The 26,177-nt window shown below is 53.1% G+C and overlaps 1 protein-coding gene across 3 annotated transcripts in view; it reads right to left on the reverse strand.

Annotated features, from left to right (window-relative positions):
• RAB11FIP4 (RAB11 family interacting protein 4) overlaps window positions 1–26,177 on the reverse strand; it is a gene marked incomplete at its 5' end in the record, with an annotated part of 118,064 nt that overhangs the window by 23,432 nt on the left and 68,455 nt on the right. Inside the window, one exon of one of the 3 annotated variants that reach the window (XM_081218070.1) lies at window positions 15,671–15,834. The exons of the other annotated variants lie outside the window; for them this stretch is intronic. Within the exon in view, the coding sequence (XP_081074196.1) occupies window positions 15,671–15,700 (30 nt within the window). Of the gene's footprint in view, window positions 1–15,670; window positions 15,835–26,177 lie in introns of those variants that run through there. 3 annotated transcript variants of the gene reach the window in all.

Here is a 26,177-nt window from a genome sequence, read left to right on the forward strand (position 1 = left end):
CACTGAATTCTAATCAAGCCTTAAAACCTAACCTCTGCTAAATGGGAAAGCAGGGGACAGAGAAACAAGTTACACATCACCACGGGGAAGCAATCAGACAGAAAGGATGTGGCACCTTCCAAGGCAACTGGCCTGGTCTTTCCCAAAAGAGAAGGTCATAAAGAAGAGGGAGGGTCCCTGACTTCAGACTATACTACAAAGCTACAGTAGTCAAGACAGTATGGTACTGGCACAAAAACAGAAATATAGATCAATGGAACAGGATAGAAAGCCCAGAGATAAACCCATGCACATATGGTCACCTTATCTTTGATAAAGGAGCCAAGAATATACAGTGGAGAAAAGACAGCCTCTTCAATAAGTGGTGCTGGGAAAAGTGGACAGCTACATGTAAAAGTATGAGATTAGAACACTCCCTAACACCATACACAAAAATAAACTCAAAATGGATTAAAGACCTAAATATAAGGCCAGACACTATAAAACTCTTGGAGGAAAACAAAGGCAGAACCCTCTATGACATAAATCACAGCAAGATCCTTTTTGACCCACCTCTTAAGAGAAATGGAAATAAAAACAAGAATAAACAAATGGGACCTAATGAAACATAAAAGCTTTTGCACAGCAAAGGAAACCACAAACAAGACCAAAAGACAACCCTCAGAATGGGAGAAAATATTTGCAAATGAAGCAACTAACAAAGGATTAATCTCCAAATTTACAAGCAGCTCATGCAGCTCAATGTCAAAAAAACAAACAACCCAATCCAAAAATGGGCAGAAGACCTAAACAGACATTTCTCCAAAGAAGATATACAGATTGCCAACAAACACATGAAAGAATGTTCAACATCACTAACCATTAGAGAAATGAAAATCAAAACTACAATGAGGGCCTCCCTGGTGGCGCAGTGGTTGAGAGTCCGCCTGCCGATGCAGGGGATACGGGTTCGTGCCCCGGTCTGGGAGGATCCCATATGCCGCGGAGCGGCTGGGCCCGTGAGCCATGGCCGCTGGGCCTGCGCGTCCGGAGCCTGTGCTTCACAACGGGAGAGGCCACAGCAGTGAGAGGCCCACATGCCGCAAAAAGAAAAAAAAAAAAAAAAAAAAAAAAAAAAACTACAATGAGGTATCACCTCACACCGGTCAGAATGGCCATCATCAAAAAATCTAGAAACAATAAATGCTGGAGAGGGTGTGGAGAAAAGGGAACCCTCTTGCACTGTTGGTGGGAATGTAAATTGATATAGCCGCTATGGAAAACAGTATGGAGGTTCCTTAAAAAGATAAAAATAGAACTACTATATGACCCAGCAATCCCACTACTGGGCATATACCCTGAGAAAACCATAATTCAAAAAGAGTCATGTACCAAAATGTTCATTGCAGCTCTATTTACAATAGCCAGGACATGGAAGCAACCTAAGTGTCCATCGACAGATGAATGGATAAAGAAGATGTGACACATATATACAATGGAATATTACTCAGCCATAAGAAGAAACGAAATTGAGTTATTTGCAGTTAGGGGGATGGACCTAGAGTTTGTTGTACAGAGTGAAGTAAGTCAGAAAGAGAAAAACAAATACCATATACTAACACGTGTATATGGGATTCCCCCCCCCAAAAAAGGTCATGAAGAACCTAGGGGCAAGACGGGAATAAAGACACAGACCTACTTGAGGATACGGGGATGGGGAAGGGTAAGCTAGGTCAAAGAGAGAGAGTCGCATGGACTTACATACACTACCGAACGTAAAATAGATAGCTAGTGGGAAGCAGCCGCATAGCACAGGGAGATCAGCTCAGTGCTTTGTGACCACCTAGAGGGGTGGGATAGGGAGGGTGGGAGACGCAAGAGATATGGGGATATGTGTATATGTAGAGCTGATTCACTTTGTTATAAAGCAGAAACTAACACACCATTGTAAAGCAATTATACTCCAATAAAGATGTTAAAAAAAAAAAGAGGGAGGGGGATTCTTCTAGATGAGTGGTTCTCAAACTTTAGAGTCATTTGGAGGGTGCGGTGGATTGTTAAAACTCAGATTGAATCAGTTTCTGATTTAGTAGGTTTGGGGTGATGTCTGAAAATGTACATTTCAATAGGTTGAAGTAGGTTTTTTTTTTTTTTAAGTGCATTTCTAACAAGTTGTCAGGTTATGCTGATGCTACTGGTCCCAGGGCCACACTGGGAGAACTGTTGTTTTCAATTAGCCAAGAGATATAAAAACTGAACATTATCTTTGATTAGATCCCGGTTCAAGCAAGCAAGCAAACCACCACCTAGCTGTAAAAGATCTTTTGGGGACAAGCAGGGAAACTGGAATATGGAGTAGATACTGGGTGATATTAGGGAATGATGCTCGATTTTGCTAGGTGTGTTAATGGTATCTAGTTATGAAGGAGAAATGCCCTTAGTTTTTTTTTGTTTGTTTGTTTTTTGCGGTACGCGGGCCTCTCACTGTTGTGGCCTCTCCCGTTGCAGAGCACAGGCTCCGGACGCGCAGGCTCAGCGGCCATGGCTCACGGGCCCAGCCGCTCCGCGGCATGTGGGATCTTCCGGGACGGGGGCACGAACCTGTGTCCCCTGCATCGGCAGGCGGACTCTCAACCACTGCGCCACCAGGGAAGCCCTGCCCTTAGTTTTAATAACATCTTGCCGAATTTTATTTCAAATGGCTCAGAGAAAAAGCTCCCACACAGACATAAAGCAAATATGGTAGCAGCACCGGGGAGCATCCGGGCATGAGAATCCTTAACGGTGCAGTCTTCCTCCACGACCAGCTCCCTGATGGCCTGTCCTGGTTGCAGGGGCTGATCTGGGCTCCCCGTGAAACACTGTGGGGTTCCCTTGTGTGGTGATGGAGGCACGGCTATTGCAGGGGCTGTATGGTGGGCTCTGGAGCCACGAGGGCTGGGAAGCAGGTGCTGTGAGCCACTGCAGGGCACTGCGTACAGCAAAACCTATGGGAGTCGTGCAGGTTGGTGGCCGAGAATGGTGGCCAATCCCAGCCGCAGTGGCCTCCCATAATCAGTTCTTACAGGTCTCATTTTTTTCAACACGTCAGAAGTGAACCTTACATACATAGAGAGTGAAAGATAGTTGCCCCAAACTTGCTGAACTGGTTAAGGAAAAGTGTAAAATCTCTCATAAACTTAGCTCCATTTAAAAGGAATATGGGGGGACATCCCTGGTGGTCCAGTGGTTAAGACTCCGCGCTTCCACTGCGGGGGGGAGGGGGGGAGGGGGAGGGGGGAGGGGGGAGGGGGAGGGCGGTGCAGGTTCGATCCCTGGTCAGGGAACTAGGATCCTGCATGCTGCGTGGCGCAGCCAAGTTAATTAATTAATAAAATAAAATAAATAACATGCATGAAGGATCTGAATAGACTTTAAAAAAGTTTTTAAAAATAAAAGAACTATGAAAAGGGGCAGCCACCCTTTAAAAATGCTACCCTAAAGGTAGAGTCAGCGGAAAGAGGGAGCTCAGAGGACCAGCACAACATCCTCGGGTAAAACCAGCGCTTGAGAATAAGAGCTGAAGGGTGAGCAGTCTAGGTTACAAATGACTAGATCAAGAGGCAGGGGCGGCTCAAGAATGTGAAGGGCCCCTCATCAACGGCAGGCCTTTGCCTGAAGGCAGAGCTACCTCCCCTCCTCTTGGGCTCTCCCTGGGTGCCAGGCTCCGCTCACCCTCCTCCTCCTCCTCCCCCCCCGGAGGATGATTCCGGAGAACCTTTCTGTTATGGGCAGAATTGTGTCCCCCTCGCCCCCCAACCAGCAGTCTCTTAGAATGTAACTGTGTTTGGAGACAGGGTCTTCAAAGAGGTAATTAAAGTAAAATGAGGTTATAAGGGTGGCCCTAATCCAGTATGACCAGCGTCCTTATTAGGAAATTAGGATGTGGACAGACACGGGCACGCACACACAGACACACACACGACCCGGGAGTACTATTAGGGCAGCCCTAGAACTAATACTCTTTCCTCCTCCTCTAGGAAGGCTGTGCGGAGACCCCTCAGCTACGTCTATGTTTTCCACCCACCTTCCCACCCGGATAATAAGAGCAAATTCCTTCAAGGTCAATTCAATTCAACCTCCATAGAGAACTAACTACTGAATCTCCAGAACCTTGTCAAGAAACTTGGGATTTTTTTTTTTTTTTTGGTCAAAGGAATTGTTGGCCTCCCTTCCATGATCATTTTGAGATATCGCTGCTTCTAAAGAGACTGTATTTTGCTGACACTGAAGCCTGGTGGATCTACGATTATAAAGGACAATGTTTCATGAGCACTTTATACACGGATCTAAGTAAATTATTTCCATTTCTTGTGTTCTCTCAATAGCACAGGTATTATAGTTTCGTTGTAGAGATGCGTGTGTGCAGTTCAATCACGGGCACTTAAAATTGCAAAGGCAGTTTTTGTTTGCCCAGAGCTGTACACAGTGTAGTTATAGTACAAATATAAAAGTTATTTTGCCTAAATAGTGACTGGTTGACAAGAGACCAATAGTTAGCTCTGGAACCACAGAGCCTCTAATCCTGGGCCAGGCCACCTCTGTGGCCATCAGTGCCTAGTAATTGAGCAAGATACTACCCGTTTCTCCATGCCAGGCAGTATTTCTGGCTACTTGAAATCTAGGGCAGACTTCTTCCCTGTGTTGTGGTCAGTTTAGGAAGGAGGGTACTCTACCACTCCTGGAACATGTGGGCACCCTCCTCGGCTGTGATGCCAGCCTCCCCCGACACTGCCAGAACCAGAGTCCCCTCCCCCGCCCCAAGGCTGGCTGTCTAGGGTCAGTGATGGTGACCAAGAGGCCAGGCAGATACTGCAGCTGAATTTGGCTAAGCGACCCACCTCCAAGGAAAACCCATAGGGGAGGTGGTCTCAGGGTCAACTTTTGCTCCCACGGGCATCAAGCCCTTGATGGGGTCTAACTGTCCCAACAAAGCCCAGGGTCCCAGATCTGAGTGCCCTGGTGAATCTACCTCCTGAACACAAAGGATTCCAACAGGCCAGCTAGTCTCCCCCACTGCCCCTGAAGTAGACAGAGCCAAAGGTCTTGATTTTCAAAAGAGAACGTGGACTTCGGAGGCAAACTGTTGGGGATTATGAAAACAGAACTTAAATTGCTTCCACATCTGGAAACCAAACCCAGCAGCCAGCCCCAAGAATTCTAGGCATGTCAGCCTGGAGACGCTGCAGGTCAAGGGAGGTGTTTCCTGTTGGCCGAGTCGAGTACCCCCCATCCACCTCCCCGAATCCACATGCAAGATCTGTCTACAAGAGGCCAGGTGGAGCCACACCTGAGAGGAAGCAAGGAAAGGAAGGTAACACACGGGAGCGCCGACCACGTCCACGTGGCCAGCGTCTGCTCCGTGCTTTACTGGGGCGGGTCTCATTTTCCTCCCCTAAAAATCCTGCAAGTAAATACTGTCTCCGCCCTACAGTTGAGGACCCGGTGTCCAGAGAATTTAATCCACTCTGCCCTGAAGTGATGCTGTGATTTTTCTCTCCACACCCATTTGTCATCACACAGAAAGGTGGAGCCATGGGAACCTGAATCAGGAGCCTTAACTTCCATTGCCCCCTCCAAATTCTCAAAAAAAGATTCCCCAAGTACTCGCCAGGAAGCCCCAGCTCCCACCAGCCATCATATCTACAGCTCTTCCTGAGGAAGCCACGGGCCAGGTGGAGAGCAACTCAAACGGCAAAAAGCGAATCCACAGGCCGCACGTTGAAAGGGGGGCCCATCAAGGGCTCTCCTGGCTCTCTGAACAGGCAACTATTTTGGGCTACAAATTATAGCTTTGAAAGATGTGGCCGTCTGAAGTGAGGGCTTAATTACTCACACAGCCAAGAGTCTGTGGGGCTTGTCTTGGGGGCTGCCTGGGTTACCATCCTGACAAGAGGAGTTTAAAGTGAAGGCGGGGGAAGGGAGAGCAGGGGCCAGTCCTCCGCCCCCGAGAGCCCACCAGGTGGGCCCAGCCGCACTCCCTCAGCAGGGCACCCTCCAACGTGTGACATAACCTCCCGGGGGGCACACCTGGGCAGAGCTGACAGTCCAGAGCGAGGCTGGGTGCCCACTCCAGCCCCCCGCTCTGCCACAGAAAGCCTCGGGCCTTGAAAGGCCGAGCAGGTGCCAGGGTTTACCCACAGCTGATGGCCAAGGCTCCTTCTGACCCATCCTCCTGGAGTGGACAGGGTGGGATGAGGCAGGCCAATGACACGGCGACTCTCCTCCTCCCCACCCCACAGAGACCCCTGCCAGGCTCTCTGCGTTTATAACCTTCCGGCACCTTCCATCAGCCCAGAGTCCCCGGCAGTGCTCCCGGCAGGCTCAGTCGAGGTGTCCCTTTTTGTCCTGCAGCCTTTGCCAGGTCCAGCTATCCAAGCTGCCGGTTTCAGGGGTGCAGCCCTGCACTGGGGCCAGCGGCGCACAGCTGGCCAGGACTCAGGTCCCTTCCCAGGCGCCCCCCGCAGTGGGGACGGGAGAGCACTAGGTCCCGCCAGCAGCCATAGCTTGGGGCTCAGAGGGGGGAGGCCACCAGGGAGTCCTAGAGTACTGAAATCCCTCAAGACCCCCTCAAAGAGCCTCTGGGCTCCCCACTGGCCACAGAACCAGGTCCTGACTCCTCAGGCCAGCACACACAGGCCCCGCGGCAGTCTCGGCCTCAGGACACGACACTGCCTCTCCCGCTCCTTTCATACCCCAAGCTCCTGTCCAGCTTCACCCCCCCAGCCCCCAAGCCCTGGCTCGTGATGTCCCTTATGCGTGAAACACAATTCCTCCCTGGGCCACACATGCCTGTCCCTAAACAAGCCCCAGTTAGAAAGTCACTGTATCTGGGAGGCCAATGCCCTCCCTCCACCCTCCACCTATGCCCCTCACCCCCAGGCCCAGAACTGAGCTTCTAGAGCCCTCCAGCCACCTCTGGGCACCCTCCCTCGGGTGAGCCCCGTCTCTGCCCGTCACTCTCCCTGGGGCACCGGGTAAGGAGGCACACGCCAGGCTGGGTCCTCATCCTCACCTCCCCCGCCCCTCATGTACCATTTTAAGGAGAGAAGGGGGAAGCTTTTCCATCCCAGCCTTGGCACAGCTCACCCACTGGCTCCCCTTGTCCCCAGCCAGGAGCTGTGTGGTAGCCTTGCCTCCTGGGGGTCCCACAGGGGCCACTGCACCAGGTATTATAGGCTCTTTTTTTTTTTTTTTTTCTCGGTACGTGGGCCTCTCACTGCTGTGGCCTCTCCCGTTGCGGAGCACAGGCTCCGGACGCGCAGGCTCAGCGACCATGGCTCATAGGCCCAGCCGTTCCGTGGCATGTGGGATCCTCCCGGACCGGGGCACGAACCCGTGTCCCCTGCATCGGCAGGCGGACTCCCAACCACTGCGCCACCAGGGAAGCCCTGTATAGGCTTAGGCTCTTTGAAAGCAAAGTTCTGCCCCACCTGCAGCTCTGTTTCTCTTAGGGCTGGTTTAATTCATTACACCCCTTGGTACACCCAAAGGACAGAGGTCCACCTTTATGCCAGAGACCCAACACCACCTCATCAAAAGAGGGCTGTGAGGGCTTCCCTGGTGGCTCAGTGGTTAAGAATCCGCCTGCCAATGCAGGGGACTGGGGTTCGAGCCCTGGTCCGGGAAGATCCCACATGCCGCGGAGCAACTAAGCCAGTGTGCCACAACTACTGAGCCTGCGCTCTAGAGCCCACGAGCCACAACTACTGAACCCGCGTGCCGCAACTACTGAAGCCTGCGTGCCTAGAGCCCGTGCTCCACAACAAGAGAAGCCACCGCAATGAGAAACCCACGCACCAGAACAAAGAGCAGCCCCCGCTCAACACAACTAGAGAAAGCCCACGCGCAGCAACGAAGCCCCAACGGAGCCAAAAATAAATAAATTAATTAAATAAATTTATTTTTAAAAAAATTGGGCTGCCAACCCCTGACACTATACACAAAACTAAGGAAGTAGGGCTACTGGCTTTCATCAGCATCTTGAGAGGCAGAGAGGAGACCTCTGACAAAAATAAGCTTTAAGACCACTGCCCACTCGGAAGGGTCTCCCTCCAGCCACCATCTCTCACTGAGCCCTCGGCCTGCAGCTCCCCCAGCCCTGCTCCTCCCTTAGGGAGCAGCCCCCCTTGTCAATCTCACCCCCCACAGGTGCCAAGGCACTGACTGTTCACCCCATTCCCTCCCCCTGCAGCCCAACCAGGCCACCCACCACATCCCGCTTATACAGTCAAGTCCCCATGCCTTCACCTGTGCTATTCCCTGCCCTGAACTCCTCCATCTGTCTCAGGGCATTTGCTTGGAGCAACACTGTCAGCTGGCACTCCCTGAGCCCTTGGCACCCAGCTAAAGAAACACAGGGTGGTCTCAAACATTTGAGGAAGACCAGGAAGGAATGCATCTATTAGGCACCTAGCACGTGCTGGTTGTTTCTGTGCACCAGCCATCGTTCAGATGCGAAAACTGGGGCTCAGAGAGGTTAACCAATTTGAAAAGGTCACAGAGCTAGCTGGACTAGGGTTTGAACAAGGTCTGATTTCAACACAGCAAGGAAGGTGCAGGAATACTAAACACACTTGGAGATGGCAGGGTCCAACACTTGGCATTGGAGCAGCCTCTCAGGCTGAGCCCTGCAGGCCATGGGCACAGGAATTAGCTGGGCTGGTGGCACCAGAACTTGGACTTGAGCTGAAGGTTGCAGGGATCACAGCACACTAGACCACTGACTACTGTCAGCTGAGGCTCCTGGGGCTTGTGCCACCCTGGCCACGGGGCATAGCCCCCGCCCCTTTCCCACCACAGCGAGCTTCAAAGAGGCTACATGTGGGAAGATTTTACAGAAAGGGAGAGGAGAGAGATTTGAAAGAAAATTGCTAAAGGGAAACATGTGAACATGAAAACTCAGACAAAGTAGGAGGAGGAGGGAAGGAAGGAAAAGATGATGTTTAAGGATTGTAAACTGAGTCAGGAAGCCAAGATATGAAGGCCAGTTTCCCTCTGCTACCTTGGGAAGGCCAAGGACCCACTCCCTGCCTTCATCTTCCCTTTCAGCCCAGGTGGAAGGGAGCAGTATGACCTCAGACAGTACCCAGCAAGAGAGAAACAGGGAAGGGTGCCTCGCACACACTCCTGATGACTGTGGAGCCGTGACCCTCATCTGGTAGAGGAACAACTCAAGGTTCAGAGGTTGCTCTACTTTCCCAAGGTGACACAGCATCTGAGCTGTAAAGCTGGAAACTGAGCCCAGGTCTGCCCAGTATCCAAGCTCATTCCCTTGAACCACATCAGAGTGTTGCTTTATAAATCCTCCCACCACTACAAGGTGGCTCTACGTCCTTCCTCAAAGAAACGGGGCAAATTATGTAAATTCTCCACTACAAGGTGGCTCTACGTCCTTCCTCAAAGAAACGGGGCAAATTATGTAAATTCTCTAGTGGTTACCTAGTTTCCGTGTTTCATCAAATCCAAGATGTCTTTGATTTTAAGATGCACTGTTATTTCGAGTGTACCAAGAAACGGCACTGTCAATTAAATTATAACATACCAGCAAATGTATGACACATAGCAATTTGAGATGTTAAAATGTGAGGAAGAAGTTATGTCTTAGAATCTATAAAATACAGTGTGACTATTGGTGGGGAACGGGGATTCAGCCAGTTCCTTTGACTGTCTGTGCACGTGCGTACACTGAAGGGTGATGACAACTCCGTGCATGCACGTCCGCGCACACGCACACACCTGCTGCTGTGAGCTCCTTCTTTGCTAATAACTCTTGCAGATAATCACACAACAATGTGCTGGCCAGACCTGCCTTGTCAACAAGAACCCTCATTTCGCCAGGAGGCCATCAATTCAAGGTGACTCAACCCTGTCAGCCAGAGGCTGTCCTCACCACCACCCACCTGACCAGTCAGCCCGGCCAGCCTCGCCTCAGTGGAGCTGCAGACCTCTGAGCAGCCAAGCTAGACAGACACGCAGGTTTGCTCCTTGGAAAACTACCAAGGGCAGTCACTCGACGTGGCCGGGTGTCTGCAGAGCCCACACCTTTCTACCTGGCCCCTCTCCAGATCTCCTGGGGCCTGCAGCCTGCCAGAGCCACAGTGCTTCAATAAGGCAGGGACTGTGTTGGCAGCGGCAGACGGGCAGCCCTGCTCCAAGCTGGCTTTTCCAGCTGAGCACAGGTGGACAGAGAGGCAGGTCCCGGCTGGAGGCGAAGGACAGTGGGCAGAGGTGCGGACCCACCCTCCTGGGTAGAGGGGCCACGGCCGGCAGAGCAGGCGGCCTCTGGGAGGAGGGACCAGGCACAGTTCCACACCGAGCCCCGGGGAGACGGCCCTCACCTGGGAACGTGCTTTGCATCTCACTCACAGGCTGCCCTCGGGCAGGCGCCAGTCACTTCACTCAGCCCCAGAGTCTGCATCTGCAAAGGCCAAGTGGGTTTACTTAAAAGCACGGAAGCTGAGGAAGTGGAATCTTGCTCCTCCTGTCCTCGGGTAGCCGAGCTTTTCCCCTGCCACCTTCCTGTTTTGGGGCTGACATCTTCCCTGCAAGAAGTTCTGTTAGGAGCTAAGGTTATCAGTCACAAGAATCAAACCAGCAGAAGCCTGGAGGAACTAAAAATAACAGCTCGCTTGTAAGCCAAGCATTGTCTTAAGTGCTTTTCATACCTTTACATATTTGAGCCACTTAACAACCTTATGAGAGAGGTAACAGCGCCACTCTCTTTTCACAGACAAGGAAACGGAGGCAGAGAGAGGTTAAATGATTTGCCTAAGGTTCCACACAGAGCAACTGGTAGAACCAGGACCCGAACCCAGACAGCCCGACTCCGGAGCCCAGGCTCTCAGGGACCCCGCCATCCTGCTTCTAGCTACCTAACCGTCCACCAGGCCCCAGCCAAGCAAGTGTCAGAACCCGCTCTGGGTATTCTAGGTCACAGCAGCTCATTATACCTGCTTCATCACCCTGCGAGGTGGATACTATTACCACTCTCATGCCGGGAGTGGGGAAACTGAGGCTCAGGAAGGCGAGGTAGCTTGCCCAAAGTCCCACAACTAGCAAGCGGCAGGGCCAGGACCTAGACCCAGGTGTTTCCTTGCTCTGACACTTCTTTTCTATTTTAAGAAAACAGGCATTGGGTTACCGAGCACGAGATGAAGGCACCTGTGTTCTGAGGCAGGTGTTTCTCCCAGGAAAACCGGCGTGCAGGAAGGAGAAACTTGCTCCCGTGTCTCTCCTATCCTAAGAGGGAGACTGAAGTCTGGTGCTGAGAGCAGAGCCCTCTCAGCTCTCTTACCCCGGGGTCCACTGCAGACAGCGCTGGCCACGTGACACACGTGAGACCCCCCCTTTTATGGTAATTAGGCCTGCAGAGCGCAGGAGGGTCGGGGTGACAAAAGATGACTCAAGAGTGAGAGGGTTCCCACCCACTCTCCCACACTCCAGTTCTGTTCAGGCCTTCCTCTTCTGGATCCCTTACAAGAGAAAAGCACCCACGAGCAGAGCCACAGATATTAATAATAACTGCTACGGAGCTTTGTTTTCGTTTGAGTCGTGTTTACATTGCTGGGAAAGAACCCACTTGTCTGGGAAGATGAAGCAGGTTGAATCAATTTAAAAAATGCCCAAGAGTCGGGCAACTTCCCCTTTTCTGAAGGAAGTCAAGAAGCTGGGTAGAAAAGTCGGTATTACTCGTACCGCCTGCCAGACCAAGCTGGGCTGAGGTCACCCGGAGCCCCCGGCCCTGGACCGCCGAGCTGCCTCCTCAGACCTCCACGCGCCCCTCGGAGGATGCACTGATTTGTGGATGCCTATTCTCTCCTTCCACACCACACCACACCCACACACTTGGGGCCCCCAGCTATACAGAGATCAGGTGCGTGAGCACCTCGGCTGGGCTCCTAAGGAGACCGGGGCACAGAAGTGAGCTGCCGCCTGGCCATGAGTAGAGGGAGTGAAGAGGGAGCCCAACGAGGAGACGCGGAAGCAGAGCCCTGGGGGTGGCTGGCCAGAGCGCGGACCAGTGGGGGCTGCCTGCTACCGCGTGGGTCTTGAGCGCTGCACCTGCTGCACCCCCGTAGCACTGGCCCGTGGGGACGGGGACAGCCCCGACCGTGATCTGCCTGCTTAGACAGCTGTACAGACAACACCCCGGTGGTTTGGGCTCGTATCGACAGTCTGGCAAGGACGGTTTCCATATCCACTCAGACAGGCTCGTCTGACCCGACCCGCGCTGAGGGCAGGAAGTCCATGCAGCGATGGCCACGTGCAGGCCCCTCTCCCCAAGGAACGCCTTCAGGCCCAAACCCCTCAACAGCAAGGGGCTAAAGAGAACAGGGCACTGAAGTGCATTCTATGCCCGGGAATTTCTAATCTCAGCTGTGCTACTGTTCTCCTCCTGGGATTCCGGCTGTTGCCTGGCAGCGTCAGGCGCCCCCTGGCCTCTCCGTCCGGTCCCCTGGCTCACTCTCCAATCACAGCGGCCTCCCTGCAGGTCCGTGGATGCACCTCGCCACGGCCCCACCTCAGGGCCTTTGCGGTTGCTGCTTCCCCTGCCTGGGCCTCTTTGGTCAGAGGCCACCTTCTCAGCGAGGACTGCCCTGCCAACTCTGTTTAAAAACACAGCTCCTTGCCCAGCACTCCCCAGGACCCCGCGCTCTCTCCTGCCGTCTCTCACGCTGCAGGTTTTACCTGCTTGCCTGCCCTCTGCTGTCATGTGAGCTCCGTGAAGGCAGGGATTGTTGCCGGCCAGGTTCACTGCTGTGTCTCCAGTGCCCAGCAAAGAATCTAACACGAATTAGATGCTCAAATATTACTGAATGAATGAATTGCCTGTACTGGGCAATGTGCCTGGTGGGGGCTGGGTGAACAGACATGGGGAAGGATCTGTGCCCTGAAAGCCACCTGATGGAGGGGACTGTGTACCACAGCCAGGAGACACGTTCACACAACGTCCAGAAGGATGCCAGGTGGATGTGCCCAGTCCACACGCCTGTCCCATGCCCGGCTGGCCGTGGGCACATTATCCAGCTGCAGGACTGGGCAGCAGGAAGACCTGAGCAGTCCTCCTCATTCGAGAGGCCAGTGACTTGATGCCATCAACGCTCAGGTGCTGAGTCAAGACACAGAGGACCACAGCCCAACCCCAGGGATCCTGCACGCCCAGCAAGGCCAGGGCACTGTGCCCACTGCCAACACCGGACAGCAGGCAGATCAGACAGATGCTTCCTCTTCCAAAGGCAATAAGCCTTGCGCCGGGGGACAGGGCCAGGGCACAGGGCCAGAGGGTGGGTTCCCTCTGCCCAGGCTGTCCCTTCCCCGCCTAAGGTCCTGAGTCCCTGAGGTGCCTGCCTTCCAGGACTTGCTCACCTGCTATTTACTGGGAGCCTCTCCCCCCTGCTCCCCTGTGCCTCCTCCCTATCCACCCCTAAAATATAAGAAGTGAAGTGAAACCGTGAAGCCCCTTAGAGCAGGATCAGCTGTGAAAACATCCCTTAGCATAACAGGCCACCTCAGAGGAGGGAACGAAGCCCTAGGAAAAGAAGTTTCCAGCCACTCTGATGTGGGGTGGGGAGGGTGCTGGAAGGTGAGAGCTGTGAGGGCCCCCCATAAGCAGCTGAAGAGACAGCCCTGGGTGTGAGGGTAGCTGGACCCACCAGGAGGGGAGGGGGCTAGGAGAGGCCATGAAGGGGCCAGTGTGCTTTGGGGAGGGTCCAAACGCTCTGAAGAGAGGCCAGCAGGGAAGGAGAGTGGGGGCCAGGAGAACACCCACCAGCAAGCTCTCAAGCTGCAGCCCACTGCCTCCCCAGTGCAGGCTGCTCCAGGCACCCTAATTTCTCCTCCTTCCTGCCCTTGCTAGACTGAAAGTCCTTTCTATGCACAGGCTCCGGATAGACTCTCGTACTGGTCTTCCTTGGGGCAAAGGTCTCACCTCCTGCCTGCTCACCTGGCCTGCTTAGTCCTGTCCCTCCCCTGAGCACTGTCTTATCTCCCGCCTGCCTTAGTCATCCACCCCACCCCTCCATCAAAGCCGGAGTCACCAAATTACAAAGCTGTTCCCCAGCAAGCATGTGCCCAAGCATGTGCCTGCTACTCAAGAATCCCAAAGGGGACACACACACCTAGTCATGGGGGCCTCATAGACAACCCAGATCAACTTTGCCTGAGGGCTGGGCAGGGAGTGATTAGACCCAGTTTATCAGTCTCCCACCTTCAAACACCTTGAGGGGAGGGAAGTATCTGCACGTCATAGCCCTTGGGCACATAATCAGCATTTCACGAATGCCAGGCCAGCAGGGTAAGGTTTGGGCCAGTCTATCTGAGTAAGCTGGTGCCAGGTGGGTGGCAAGACCCCAGTCAATGGCAGTGACTCAAGGACTCCACCAAGGCTGGGTTAGACGGTTACAGGGAGGCAGAGAGAGAGAGAGAGAGAGAGAGAACTCTACTGCAGAGGTCTGAGACACACACAGCTGGTACTCTCCCCCCGCCCCCTAGCAATCCCTGTAACCACACTGCACCAGGGAAAGGACCTGGGGGTGCCCCTTCCCAGGAGCCCCTGCGATTAGCACCCGCCTCCAGGTAGGGAGGCCAGAGGTTTGGTGGATCCACAGAAACCAGACCAGAGGGCTCCCACCCAAGTCCTATAGGCTGAGTGCAGGAACTCAGCCCCCTTAACACTCCTTTGAGGAGGTGGCCTATCAATCAGTTAAGGAACACTGGCATGTCCCTCAGGGCTGAAAGATGTGTCACCTCCAGCCATCTGTGGGAGAGCAGGGCTAGCAAGAAGGGGAAATGTGGAAAGACGAACACTGGAGCATGCAGGGATGAGAATAAATAAAGTCTGGGGCTGGGGAGGGTTCCTGCAGCACACACACGGTTCTCCAGAGGCTGCTCCGCCAAGACCTCAGAGACGCTTGTCGCCCGCAGAGAAGCGGCTGTGACAACAGCAACTACTACCGGGGCGGACTTGCCGGCTCTTGCGGCCCAGAGAGCTACGAGCTGGGAGCCCGCGCACACCTCCGGCCTCCGCAGCCTCTCGGCTGGGAAGGAGCAGGGCCCTGTCCCCAAACCCCGAACTAGGCTGGTCCTCCCTCTTGCCTGGCAGGGACCCTTGGAAACGAGGGAAGCCCGGGAACGGTGCAGCCTCCAAAAGCTACGGGAAATCTTCAGCCGTGCAGAGCCTGCTTCGGGACTCGGCGGGGCCAAGGGAAGGGACTGGGGCAACACTGGTCCCGGAGGGGCAGGCGCGCTGGGAGCCGAGGTGGGACGCGAGGACGCGGGATGTCCCAAGGGAGGCGTCCGGGCAAACGAGCCTCCTTCCCGGCCAACTAGGTCCCCCTAAAAACACTTTCTGAAACGGCGCCGAGGAGAGAATTGGCCTCGTCTCCCCGCGCCCCGGGGCTAGTGCTGCCCAACCTCGCACCTGGGCGCCGGCAGAGGGTCGGAGGGGGAGGCGGGGGGGTGACTTCCCCGCTGTGGCCCAGCGAGCCGGGGGCAGGTAACCCGACCTCCCCGGTCAGGGCCGACAGGGCGGACCCTCCCGGGGCAGGCGAAGTTCCGCGCTCCGGCAACTTCCCCGGTGGCGGGGCCGCGGGCCGGGCCAGGTGCGTGTCGCCCGAGCCCCGCGACCCCGAGCCTCCCAGCCGCCGCTTACCTGGCCCCCAGGGACCGGCGGGGTGCGCATCCCTAGTCCGGCCGCGGGTCGGTGTGCTGCCGAAGGGCGAGAAGTGGGCGGGCGCGGGTCAGCGGGGCCGACGGGGATGCGGCCGGCCGAGCAGAGGGTGCAGAAACAGTCCGGTCGGAGCCGCGGCTGCTTGCCCGGTTCGGCACCGGTTTAAGGCGCCAGCCCCGCCCCCACCCGAGCCCGTTGCCGGGAGACCCGCGTGGGCCGAAGGGCTCTTTGTATCAAAGCTGCCGTGACATCACGAGGCGCCCGGGCTCAGGGTTCGAAGGGGCGGGGCCTCGAGCTGGGGGCGGTGCTAGAGGAGGAGGAAGCACAGCCTGGGAATCCGAGCCGCGGGGGGCGGGGCCCAGGTAACCCCGCCCCCTAAGGTAGGGGCAGGTGGCTGGGGCGGCGCCGATCATTGGCCGCGTGGCCGCGGGGTGGGCCCAGGCCACTGCACCCCTCCCCGGGCCCCAGGGGGCGCCTCCGGAGGTGGAGCTCGCCAGGGCCCTGTCGAGCCCGCGCAGCAAGGTTACTGCCGCAGGGATTTGGGCGGCCGGGACCTTGGGATTACGGGAGACGAAGTTTGTAAATTCAAGCGCCTCTCGGGCGGGCGCTGTGGCCGCCGCTGCCAGTTCCAGGCTACTCTCAGTTTGCTGTCCCCGCTTCCTGGTTCACATTTGCGGACGCGAACGAAAACCTGCCAATAGCCCGCCACCACCAGCAGCCTGAGTCTGGTGACTCCTAAATTGATTCTCATCCTGAATCCCACCCACAACTTTCCCAGTCTTTTCGTGTAAAGTCAAAACTGGCTTTATAACCAGTACGGGAATACAAAGAACCAAGCGGCAACAAGAACTAAAAAAACAAAAGAAGGAACGGACTCCTTCTGTTGGATCCTAGTAAATATAATTTAAGTCCAAAATGTGCCCTCTCATAACTCTTCATTATGCTCCGGATTAAAAGAAGGAAAACTGTAAACCAGCAAATTTTGCAAGTGTGGTTTCCCTTTGACTTGACGTTGTATTGTGTAACTGGGGGAGGGTAGGGAGCGGATTTATCTTCCTAATTGTCTCGTTCAGGCCCGTATGAAGCCACCTTTGCTGTCCTTGAGTCCTCACTGACCAACAAGGTGGCATTTTGGTATGGGCAGGGCCCTTTGGTACAACACCAATTCACACACACACACACAGCTTTTCAGTCCCCTTGCCTCTGGCTCTTTGCTCTCAACTTCCTTCTCCCCAGTATCTCCCTTGCAAATAAATTCCCAGCTACCTTTCTGTTTACCAGGGCCTGTCTCTGAGGCAAAGCATCCCACTGGGGTTCCCAAACCTGCTGGGGACTCTCCAAAAGGGACAGCATTAGCCAAAGGGGGGCCTCCTGACAAGGGCTACATGTCGGGGGGAGGCTGGGGTAGTGTGGGTGAGGTGGAAACTCCATCACAGCTGGCCCTCTCCTCCCTGCTTATGCCCTGCAGTTCAGAGATCTATGTGCGGAGGCCACAGGCTGTTTCTCACCCTAGTTTGTGTCCACCCCCACAGTCCCTAAACACGCAGGAGCACTGTGGCGTACCAGAAAGAACACTGGCTTTGGAATCGGACAGACCTGGGTTTGAATCCTACTTGCCAGCTGTCAGTCTTAGGACAAGTCATATAATGTCTCAGACTCAGTGTCTTCATCTGTAAAATGGGAATGGCACAGTCTACCTCATGGGTTGTTTTGCACCCTAGCCCAGTGGGTACACTTGATCTTAGGCATTCATCAAAGGTGTGGTGTGTGAATGAGCCCATGCACCCTGGGCCTGCTCTTTCTGCCTTCCCAGCTGCAACCTGAGGCCTTAGCTCAGCTGCCTTAGGTGAGGTTTTAGGGTGGGGCTGAATTCAGGGTTTCTGTCTCGGCTTCCCCTTTACCCTTTTGCGTCTCATGTTGCCCCTAAGCAGTGTGGGGCTCCAGAAAGCAGGTCACGTGACAGGGTCACGCAGAACTGGGGAAGAGAAGCAGAAACCTAAGGTGATCATTGGCTTTCTCCCAGAGAAGGTCAGTGGAGAGTCAGACCTGGCTTCCCTACCCCCACCAGGGGGGAGCATGATGGACATGGTCCAGAGCACCATGGAGGGGGGCTGCTAGTGGTCCTTCTTTACTTTTCCCAAAAACTGGTGGGGTGGGGAGCATCTCCAGGTATTTGTCCTGAAAAGTAGCATGACAGAGAGGAGTGTCACAAGACATTAGCATAGGACACACTGAGTTGAAGCCTGCCAGTTCTACAATTTGCCATGGGGAAGTCATGTAATGTTTCAGAGCCTCAGTTTTCCAACTTTATAAAATGGAAACAAGACCTTTCCTCTTCCAGTTGTGAGGTGTAAATGGAATGATAAAAGAAGTGCCTAGGGGACTTGCCTGGCGGTCCAGTGGTTAAGACTCCGCGCTGCCAATGTAGCAGGCGTGGGTTCGATCCCTGTTCAGGGAACTAAGATCCATATGCCGTGTAGCCAAAAACAAAGCAAAACAAAACAAAAACAAAAGTAGCTCTTATAATGCCTCCCGAGCTGCAAACACTCAGTAAATACCAGCTGCTAGTTACTCCCAGTGACATGAATGAGCCCCAGTCTGACCCAGTGATTAGGTGCAAGAGCTCTGGAGCCAGAACTGAGGGTCATTTCTTGGCTTTCCCACATTGTAGCTGGATGACTCCAGACAGGTTTAATTCCCAGGGTCTTAGTTTCCTCATCTGTAAGTGGGAGATAATAGTGATACATATTTTAGGATTGGTGTGAAGATGAAGATAATTGGGACCCATAAAATACTTAGAACAGGGCCTGGCTCATAGCAGGTGCTCAATAAACAGTAGCCATTATCAATTACCATATGGCAAGAGGCTGGCGAGGAACTAGGGGGAGGATTAGGACCTCAGGAGGATTAGAATTCTCAGGAGAACTGAGGCCATTGACTTTCTGGAGAGGCCCTGTCATCTTCCATAGAGTTCAGGGAAGCAGTGCTAGTTTTGGGGTGGGCGGGAGGGGGTGTGGGGAACTACTGTTTCTGAAATGGAATGTGGGAGCTAAGGGCTCCAGCCCAGACTAGGGCACATGGAGGACTCAGTGTCATCTGATCAAGTGGGGTCTGAGACACAGTTATTAAGCAATATAGTTCTGCCTCTGAGACAGCCCCACCTACGAGGCTGGGACAAGGAGGGTCTTGAGTTAGCTACTCTGGTCCCTTAGCATAGCTGTGTTTTAGATGTCATAGACTCTAACCATGTTAAGCTAGGAAGACTCTCTGGGTAAGTATCAAAGGCACTTGTCCCCCATGCTATGGATGGTAAGACAGTGGCTCGGAGAAGGCTGGAAATTTGTCCAAAGCCACACAGTGAGATACCAGATAAGCAGGGACTGAAACTCAGGCTCCTGACTGCCAATGCCGGACCCTCGCCTTCCTACTGATGGGGTCAGACAGGCTGGGGGTGGGGAGTGGCAGGGAGGTTACTCCCTCACAGCGCTTGCCTGGCGCTGTGAGTCTCCTAAGGGGTCTGACTTGTCTTTTCAAGAGAAAGAACAGTCTCATTAAAATCAGAAACCCAGGACCTCCCTGGTGGTTCAGCGGATAGGAAAGGACTCTGATCTCCCAATGCAGGGGGCCTGGGTTCGATCCCTGGTTGGGGAACTAGGTCCCGCATGCCGCAACTAAGACCTGGCACAGCCAAAATAAAGAAATATTTTAAAAATAAATAAAGGCTTTAAAAAAAAATCAGAAACCCTCTCCCAGGGAATGTACCCAAGAGTAATTTTTAGACTGCAAGTCACTCTGATTAATTCTTTTTATGTCAGGAAACTGATTCTTCCATTGTTGATACAAGAATACTCCGGTGTTGCTGAATGCCAAAGCCAGAGAAAAGCCAACAGAACACTGACAAGCAGGAGTTAAGGATCCTCCAGAAACTTACGGGGGTGGAAAACACATGGTCATCTGGGTGATCCAGGTGAGGGAAGAGATTAGTAAATTCTCTCTGTACCCCAGCTATCTACCTATGTCTACTTTCCTTCCGCTGTCACCACGCAGGAATTAGCTCAACATCAGAGGGCGTAAAAAGGCAACGTTTTGTACATGTCTGGGGCCATATGGAAGGCCAGGCTAAGCATAAAGGGCATCACTGTACCAGGAAAGAGCCCTCTGAGCATTACCCAGTGTTAACATTAGCCAAACAGCTGATGCCAACCAACATTAGCCAAATGAACAGACAGAAAACAGCAACACAAATAACCCCAGAACTGCGGGCGGGGTGGGGGGAAGCATCAAGTCCAGTGGTTCTCAAGCTGGGCTCCTTGGAACCCTCACGGTTCTGTGGAGACCTTGCAGAAGTGGGGTTCGTAGTGTGCTCTAGATAAGCAACAGGAATAGCTCCACTTCTATCTGCTTTACATGCAGACTTCCACATGAAATTTCACATGAACAAAGAGTTCCATGGCTTAAAAGGTGTTTTAAATCACTAGTCTAGTGAAACCACTCATTTACCAAACAGGGAAACAAGCCCAGAGGCGGGAAAGGGCTTCTCCCCTCACAGCTGCTCACAATTCGTGGCAGAGCTGGGATCAGAGCTGGGACTCAAGACTCTCTGTCTAGTACTCTCCAAGACAGACATCAGTCATCAACCAGCACCGTCAACATCAGTCACATCTGGTCACACACTGGACCTTATTTCTGTCCAAACACGGTATCACCAGCTGCTGCTTTTTGTGTGGAAAAACCCTCCGCGTAGCCTGCTCAGACTTTGCCGCAAACACTTGTTTTCTCCAACCTCCTCTTCAGAGGTCCCTTGACTCTGGAGTCAGAAAGCATCAGCCCCAGCTGTTAAAAGTCTCAGCTTTCCATCCCAGGAGACAAGTTCAACGTCTGATGACTTAAGCAGTGGCTTCAGAAAGAGAAACAGGTACCGAGGCCGCAGGTGGGATGCTGGGATTAGAGACGCCCCTTAACCTCAACGAGTCCCAGTCGTTCCCAATCTCCCGCTTGCAACAAACAGAGCCCTTGCACTCCAGCAGGAGCCTGTCCAGCGGGTCTGCACTGCGTAGGGAAGAGGAGGCCTCTGGGACCATCCCTTCCTCTGGAAAGCTGCGGTCTGGACAGCACATTACTTCCCATCCTCAGCTACACGCTCTCCCAGGAGCAGATATTGGACCAGGTGTGAGCCCCAGAAACATGAGCCCCGTTCCACTGGCAAACACCTCGGGGTTTGTGGCCACCCTTTGGCCAGGATGCCTTCAGCAGTCTGCCTTGGGGGCTGGGGTCCTGCGTGATGTCTGGCTGGACACTGTGCAGACGGGGCAGGACCGGGTCTTACTGACTCTAGACCTGGGCTGAGTGTTCAGAAAGGCTGAGCTCTATTTTTGTCAACCTGTGCAGACGTAAACAATGGGTTTTCTTACTCACACAAACCCAGTAAGAGGGGAAAATGGTGAGAGAACCTCATTTCCTCTGACTCATCCAATCATCTAAGAGGAGATGGTGGCAGGTGAGGAGGAAATGGAACAAGGTCTTCTTTGACTTGCATCGGAGGGAAAACTTCCCTTTCCTGTACTCTCGGTAACATCAGGTGACTGCAGACCCTTGAGAGCAGAAACAAGTCTCCTCTGTTTCAAATGCCTCCCCCCACCCTCCCTACCACCTCCCAGACCTGGCAGCCCACATCTCTGATTTTAGGAATGGACAGTAAAGCCACAGTTCCAAAACTGCACCGCACACTAGCCTCACTTGGGGAGCGTAAAAAAGTCAATGCCCAGGTCACACCAAGAGCAAATGAATCCAAATGGCTGGGGTGGAGCCAGGCGTTAGCCGTTTTTGTTTTTGTTGTTGTTTTTTTGGCCGTGTCACGTGGCATGTGGGATCTTGGTTCCCCGACCAGGGATCGAACGCGCACCCCCTGCAGTGGAAGCGTGGAGTCTTAACCACTGGACCGCCAGGGAAGTTCCCCCCCCAACCCCCGTTAGCTGTTTTTAAAGATCCCCAGGTGACTGCAATGCAGCAAAGTTTGGGAACAATTGAATACTTTGCCAAAGGCTTGCTGACTACATCAGGAGTTGGAGCGATCGCAGGGGAAGGCATCGTTCATTAATTCATTCATTCCGTCATTCATTCACACATATTTAATCACGATCTTCTATGGGTCAGACCCTGTTCCAGCTGGAGATATAGCTGTAATCAATAGTCTCAGTTCTTGTGGCCCTTGCTTTCTAGTGGGGGAAGTCAGACAATGAACAAATGAATGAATGGACGATGTCCATGACACGTGCTATGAAGGAAACCGAAGCAGGACAGAAAGACTTTGGGGGCAGGGGATTATTTTCACCCTGGATTTAGGCACCAATTTTTGCTTTGGAAAGAGCAGCTGAGCCCCTGCCTGCTGTCCTGGACTTTACCCTGCTGTCTGGCTAAAACAGCTTTCCCTTGACAATCCGTCCTCAAGGTCCTGCCTTCCACCCCTCACAGGGCACCCTGCTTACCTCTTTCCCTTAAGCTATTTCTTTAGGTGGGGCCTGGCATCCTCAGTGCACAATGGTCTCCACTCCTCCTCCTCCCCCTTTGTCAGCAGTAATATCAGACACAGGGCCTGTGCGAGGCCAGTGATCCATCAAGGATCATTTATGTGCAACCCACAGATGGATTTTAGGCTTATGAGTTGAGTCAGAGTCAGAGGACCTGGATTTGAGGCTTGGCTCTGCCACTTACAGGCAAAGGGCAAGTCACTTTAGCTCACCAAGCCTCACTTTCCTCTCCAGTCAAATGGAGAGAGTACAACTAACTTTGTAAGGCTGGGCTGTGCATTAAAAGAATGTCAAAAACTTTTGGAAAGTGTTTTGCAAATATGGGAACTCTTTAGAAATTAATATCATCTAGGCCGATACAGACATGAAATCACAGCACATTAAAGCTGGAAGGGATCCCATTTTACAAATGGAAAACTGATGCCTGGAGAGAAGAAATGCCTTACAGTCACAAAGCTTACTAATGGCAGAAGGGTCCACACTGACCCCAGAAAGGGGTGGTGGTTGAAAGTAGACTGGGGATGCTGTTTGAGTATCAAACATTTTGCCTCCTCTGTCCATTAGGCAAACTCCTATTCATCCTTCAAAACCCCACTCAGGTGTGGACTGCCATGTGAAGTCTTCCCCTCTCCTTCATTGAGAATAAATGGGGGCTTCCCTGGTGGCGCAGTGGTTGAGAGTCCGCCTGCTGATGCAGGGGACACGGGTTCGTGCCCCGGTCCGGGAAGATCCCACATGCCGTGGAGCAGCTAGGCCCGTGAGCCATGGCCGCTGAGCCTGCGCGTCTGGAGCCTGTGCTCTGCAACGGGAGAGGCCACAACACTGAGAGGCCCGCGTACCGCAAAAAAAAAAAAAAAAAAAAAAAAGAAAAGAGAATAAATGACTCCTTGGCTTCATGATCTCCATGCCTCAAACATAAATTCTGCTACTGTGAGGAACACAATGTATTGTTGGGATTGGCCTCCTGTCAGGCTCCCTACTGTACTGTATGCAATTCCATATATATCAATGGAATATTACTCAGCCATAAAAAGGAACAAAATTGGGTCGTTTATAGAGACGTGGTTGGACCTAGAGACTGTCATACAGAGTGAAGTAAGTCAGAAAGAGAAAAACAAACATCGTATATTAACTCATATACGTGGAATCTAGAAAAGTGGTACAGATGAACCAGTTTGCAAGGCAGAAATAGAGACACAGATGTAGAGAACAAACGTATGGACACCAAGGGGGGAAAGTGGGGCGGGGGTGGTGGTGGTGGGGGGATGAAGTGGGAGAGTGGGATTGACATGTATACACTAATATGTATAAAATGGATAACTAATAAGAACCTGCTGTATAAAAAATAATAAAATAAAATTTTAAAAAAGAAATATTTATTGCTTCCAAAAATGTATTTTGTGGAGCCCCCATCCCACTGTGAAAGCAAAAATGGGCTCTGTGGTCGAATCAGCAGGCGAAACTCTTGGCTCCCCCTTGGAGACATCACAGAGCACATGAGCAGGAGAGAGACCTTCCTCGCTTTGTTTGAACCTGGGGTTTTCTTAAGGCTGTCCAGCTTTGGACAGGATCTCTTCTTCTCACTTAACTTCTAACAACAAAAGGACTCCGTGTTGTAAGGAACACACTTGGGAAAACAATGCACCAGGCTCCCAACATACCCTCACACTCACACACACACACACACAACAACATAATGTTATTATCTTCATTTTAAAGATATGAATAGCAAACACCTACAGAACACTTACTATGCATGAGGTTCTGTTCTAAGTGCTTCACAGGACATTAACTCATTTAACTTTCACAACAAGCCTATGAGGCAGGTATTATCCCCATTTTACAGATGGGGAAACTAAGGCTCAAAGAGGTTACTCAAAGACATAAAGCCAACAAGTGGAGAGCCAGGCTTCAGACCCAGGGAGCTGATCCCAGAGACTGATGCACCAAAAAAAGGGAGGCTCAGATTTGTAAAATAACTTCCCCAAAGCAACCACAGTGGAACCAAGGCCATTCATTCATCCATTCACTCGTTTATTCATTTATTCAAACAACATTCACTGAGCAGAAACCACGGGCCAGCCACCTGGAAATATAAGGGGATGCAGAGCGCCCCCCTCCCCCCTCCCCGCAGCACCACTGGACCCCCAGGGCTGTGCGCTAAGAGAGGTGAGGGTGCCCTGCCAGGCACCAGCACATGGGCACACATGTGTGTGCTGGGTGTGTGAGTCATCAGAGAGGCCCCGCCCTTGAGATGCTGGGGTCTAAACGCGGCCTAGGCTGTTGTGACAGCTGTGTCCCTGAGCGGCAGTTTCTGTACACAAAGGCTCAGGGAAGGTTGTGGGATTCTGTACCAGCCCTTTCCACTGCCCACAGGAGTGGGGAGGCTGTTTAAAATGAGCCCCAAACACAAGCCCAGGCTCCTTTCTTGGTTTTACAGCTTGGCAGCCAGGCTGCACTCTCTGTTGGGTCACCGCAACCCTCCCCAGAGCTGATCTGGGCCGCAGCCTGCCCATCGCCTGCCCTCATCTGTTCTCCGGCAGGGTGGGGCCCCGAGGCCCTCTGAGCCCCCCTCTCCATGGTCACGGCCCCTCTTCACAGTCCTGTGAGCTCTCCCTGCATCCCTGTTCTCAGCTGGCACTTAGGACCTGCACCAGGGATGCTCCAGGGTGGAGGTCATTAATATCAGGAATTTAGCCGGCCCCTGAGAGGAGAAAAACTTTTAGAAAAGGCTGGGAGTGGATGCACACAACCTTACATCTTTTTTCAGGTCACAAGGACATATCCTGAAGGGCCTGTAATTCCACTTGGAAATCACAGTCCCCCACAATTGTCTCCTACATTATCTGGAGATGAAAAAATATCCCAAACCCACAACGAACAAGCCGCCCCATAAATGACAAAAGTAGGGCTGTGGGCTCTTCACGATGAGAGGCCGTGAGTGAAGGGGGCTGGGGAGGGCCAGGCTGCCCCTGAATAAACTGGCGGGTTGGGCTCATCTGGCGGCTGGAGCTGGCCTCCCTCTCAGGCACACACACCTCGTTTGTGCCTTCCCTCCCGGGGCCGGGCTCGGCAACGGGAAACCAAAGGCCTTGGCCCCAGGACACTGAGCCAGTGTTTCTCCCACTTAGGGGAAAACCGCAACCCGGCAGGGCTCAGTGGCTGCAGCCAGACGGATTGAAGGAGCCGCTGTGTTCAGGTACAGACACTGGTGAGGCCGAGCCCAGAGGAGGCCAGCGCAGGGGAGGGAGGGGCTGCCCTGAAAAAGAAACCTTTCTTCCAGGCCGGGCCCCTGCTGTGTCACTGGACCACAAGGCCACATGCGTGGCTGGGAAGTGCTCGAGCGCCCGGCCAGCCAGGCTCCAGCTCCAGCTCTGCTTCCCATAGCTGGCGTTCAGGTCAATTCCTGCCAGCCTCTGATCACAACATTTTCGTCAACCAATCAATACCTAACTTTGTTTTATGCGTGTTTGTTTAAAGACACACGTTATTAGATGTTGAACTCACAGCCGAAAGCATTATAATTCATGCTTAAACAAAGCTTACCTAACACGTATTTTCTCCATAAGGTACATCATAGCCTCCCTGCACTTGGGAGCACTAGACGGTACTTCAATACTACATTTGGGAGTCTTTTTTTTTTTTTTGGCGGTATGCGGGCCTCTCACTGTTGTGGCCTCTCCCGTTGCGGAGCACAGGCTCCGGACGCGCAGGCTCAGCGGCCATGGCTCACGGGCCCAGCTGCTCTGCGGCACATGGGATCCTCCCGGACCGGGGCACGAACCCGTGTCCCCTGCACTGGCAGGCGGACTCTCAACCACTGCGCCACCAGGGAAGCCCTGGGAGTCGTTTGAAACAGCGAAATCCACCCCCCCAAAAAAACCCCACAAAAATGCAAAAACATGGCACTAAAAAGACTGTTAAAGGGACACTTGTTTACAGAATGAGCTAAAAAGTAGAGT

Source organism: Mesoplodon bidens, assembly GCF_964165515.1.
Source record: "Mesoplodon bidens genome assembly, chromosome: 19".
NCBI classification, from domain to species: Eukaryota; Metazoa; Chordata; class Mammalia; order Artiodactyla; family Ziphiidae; genus Mesoplodon; species Mesoplodon bidens.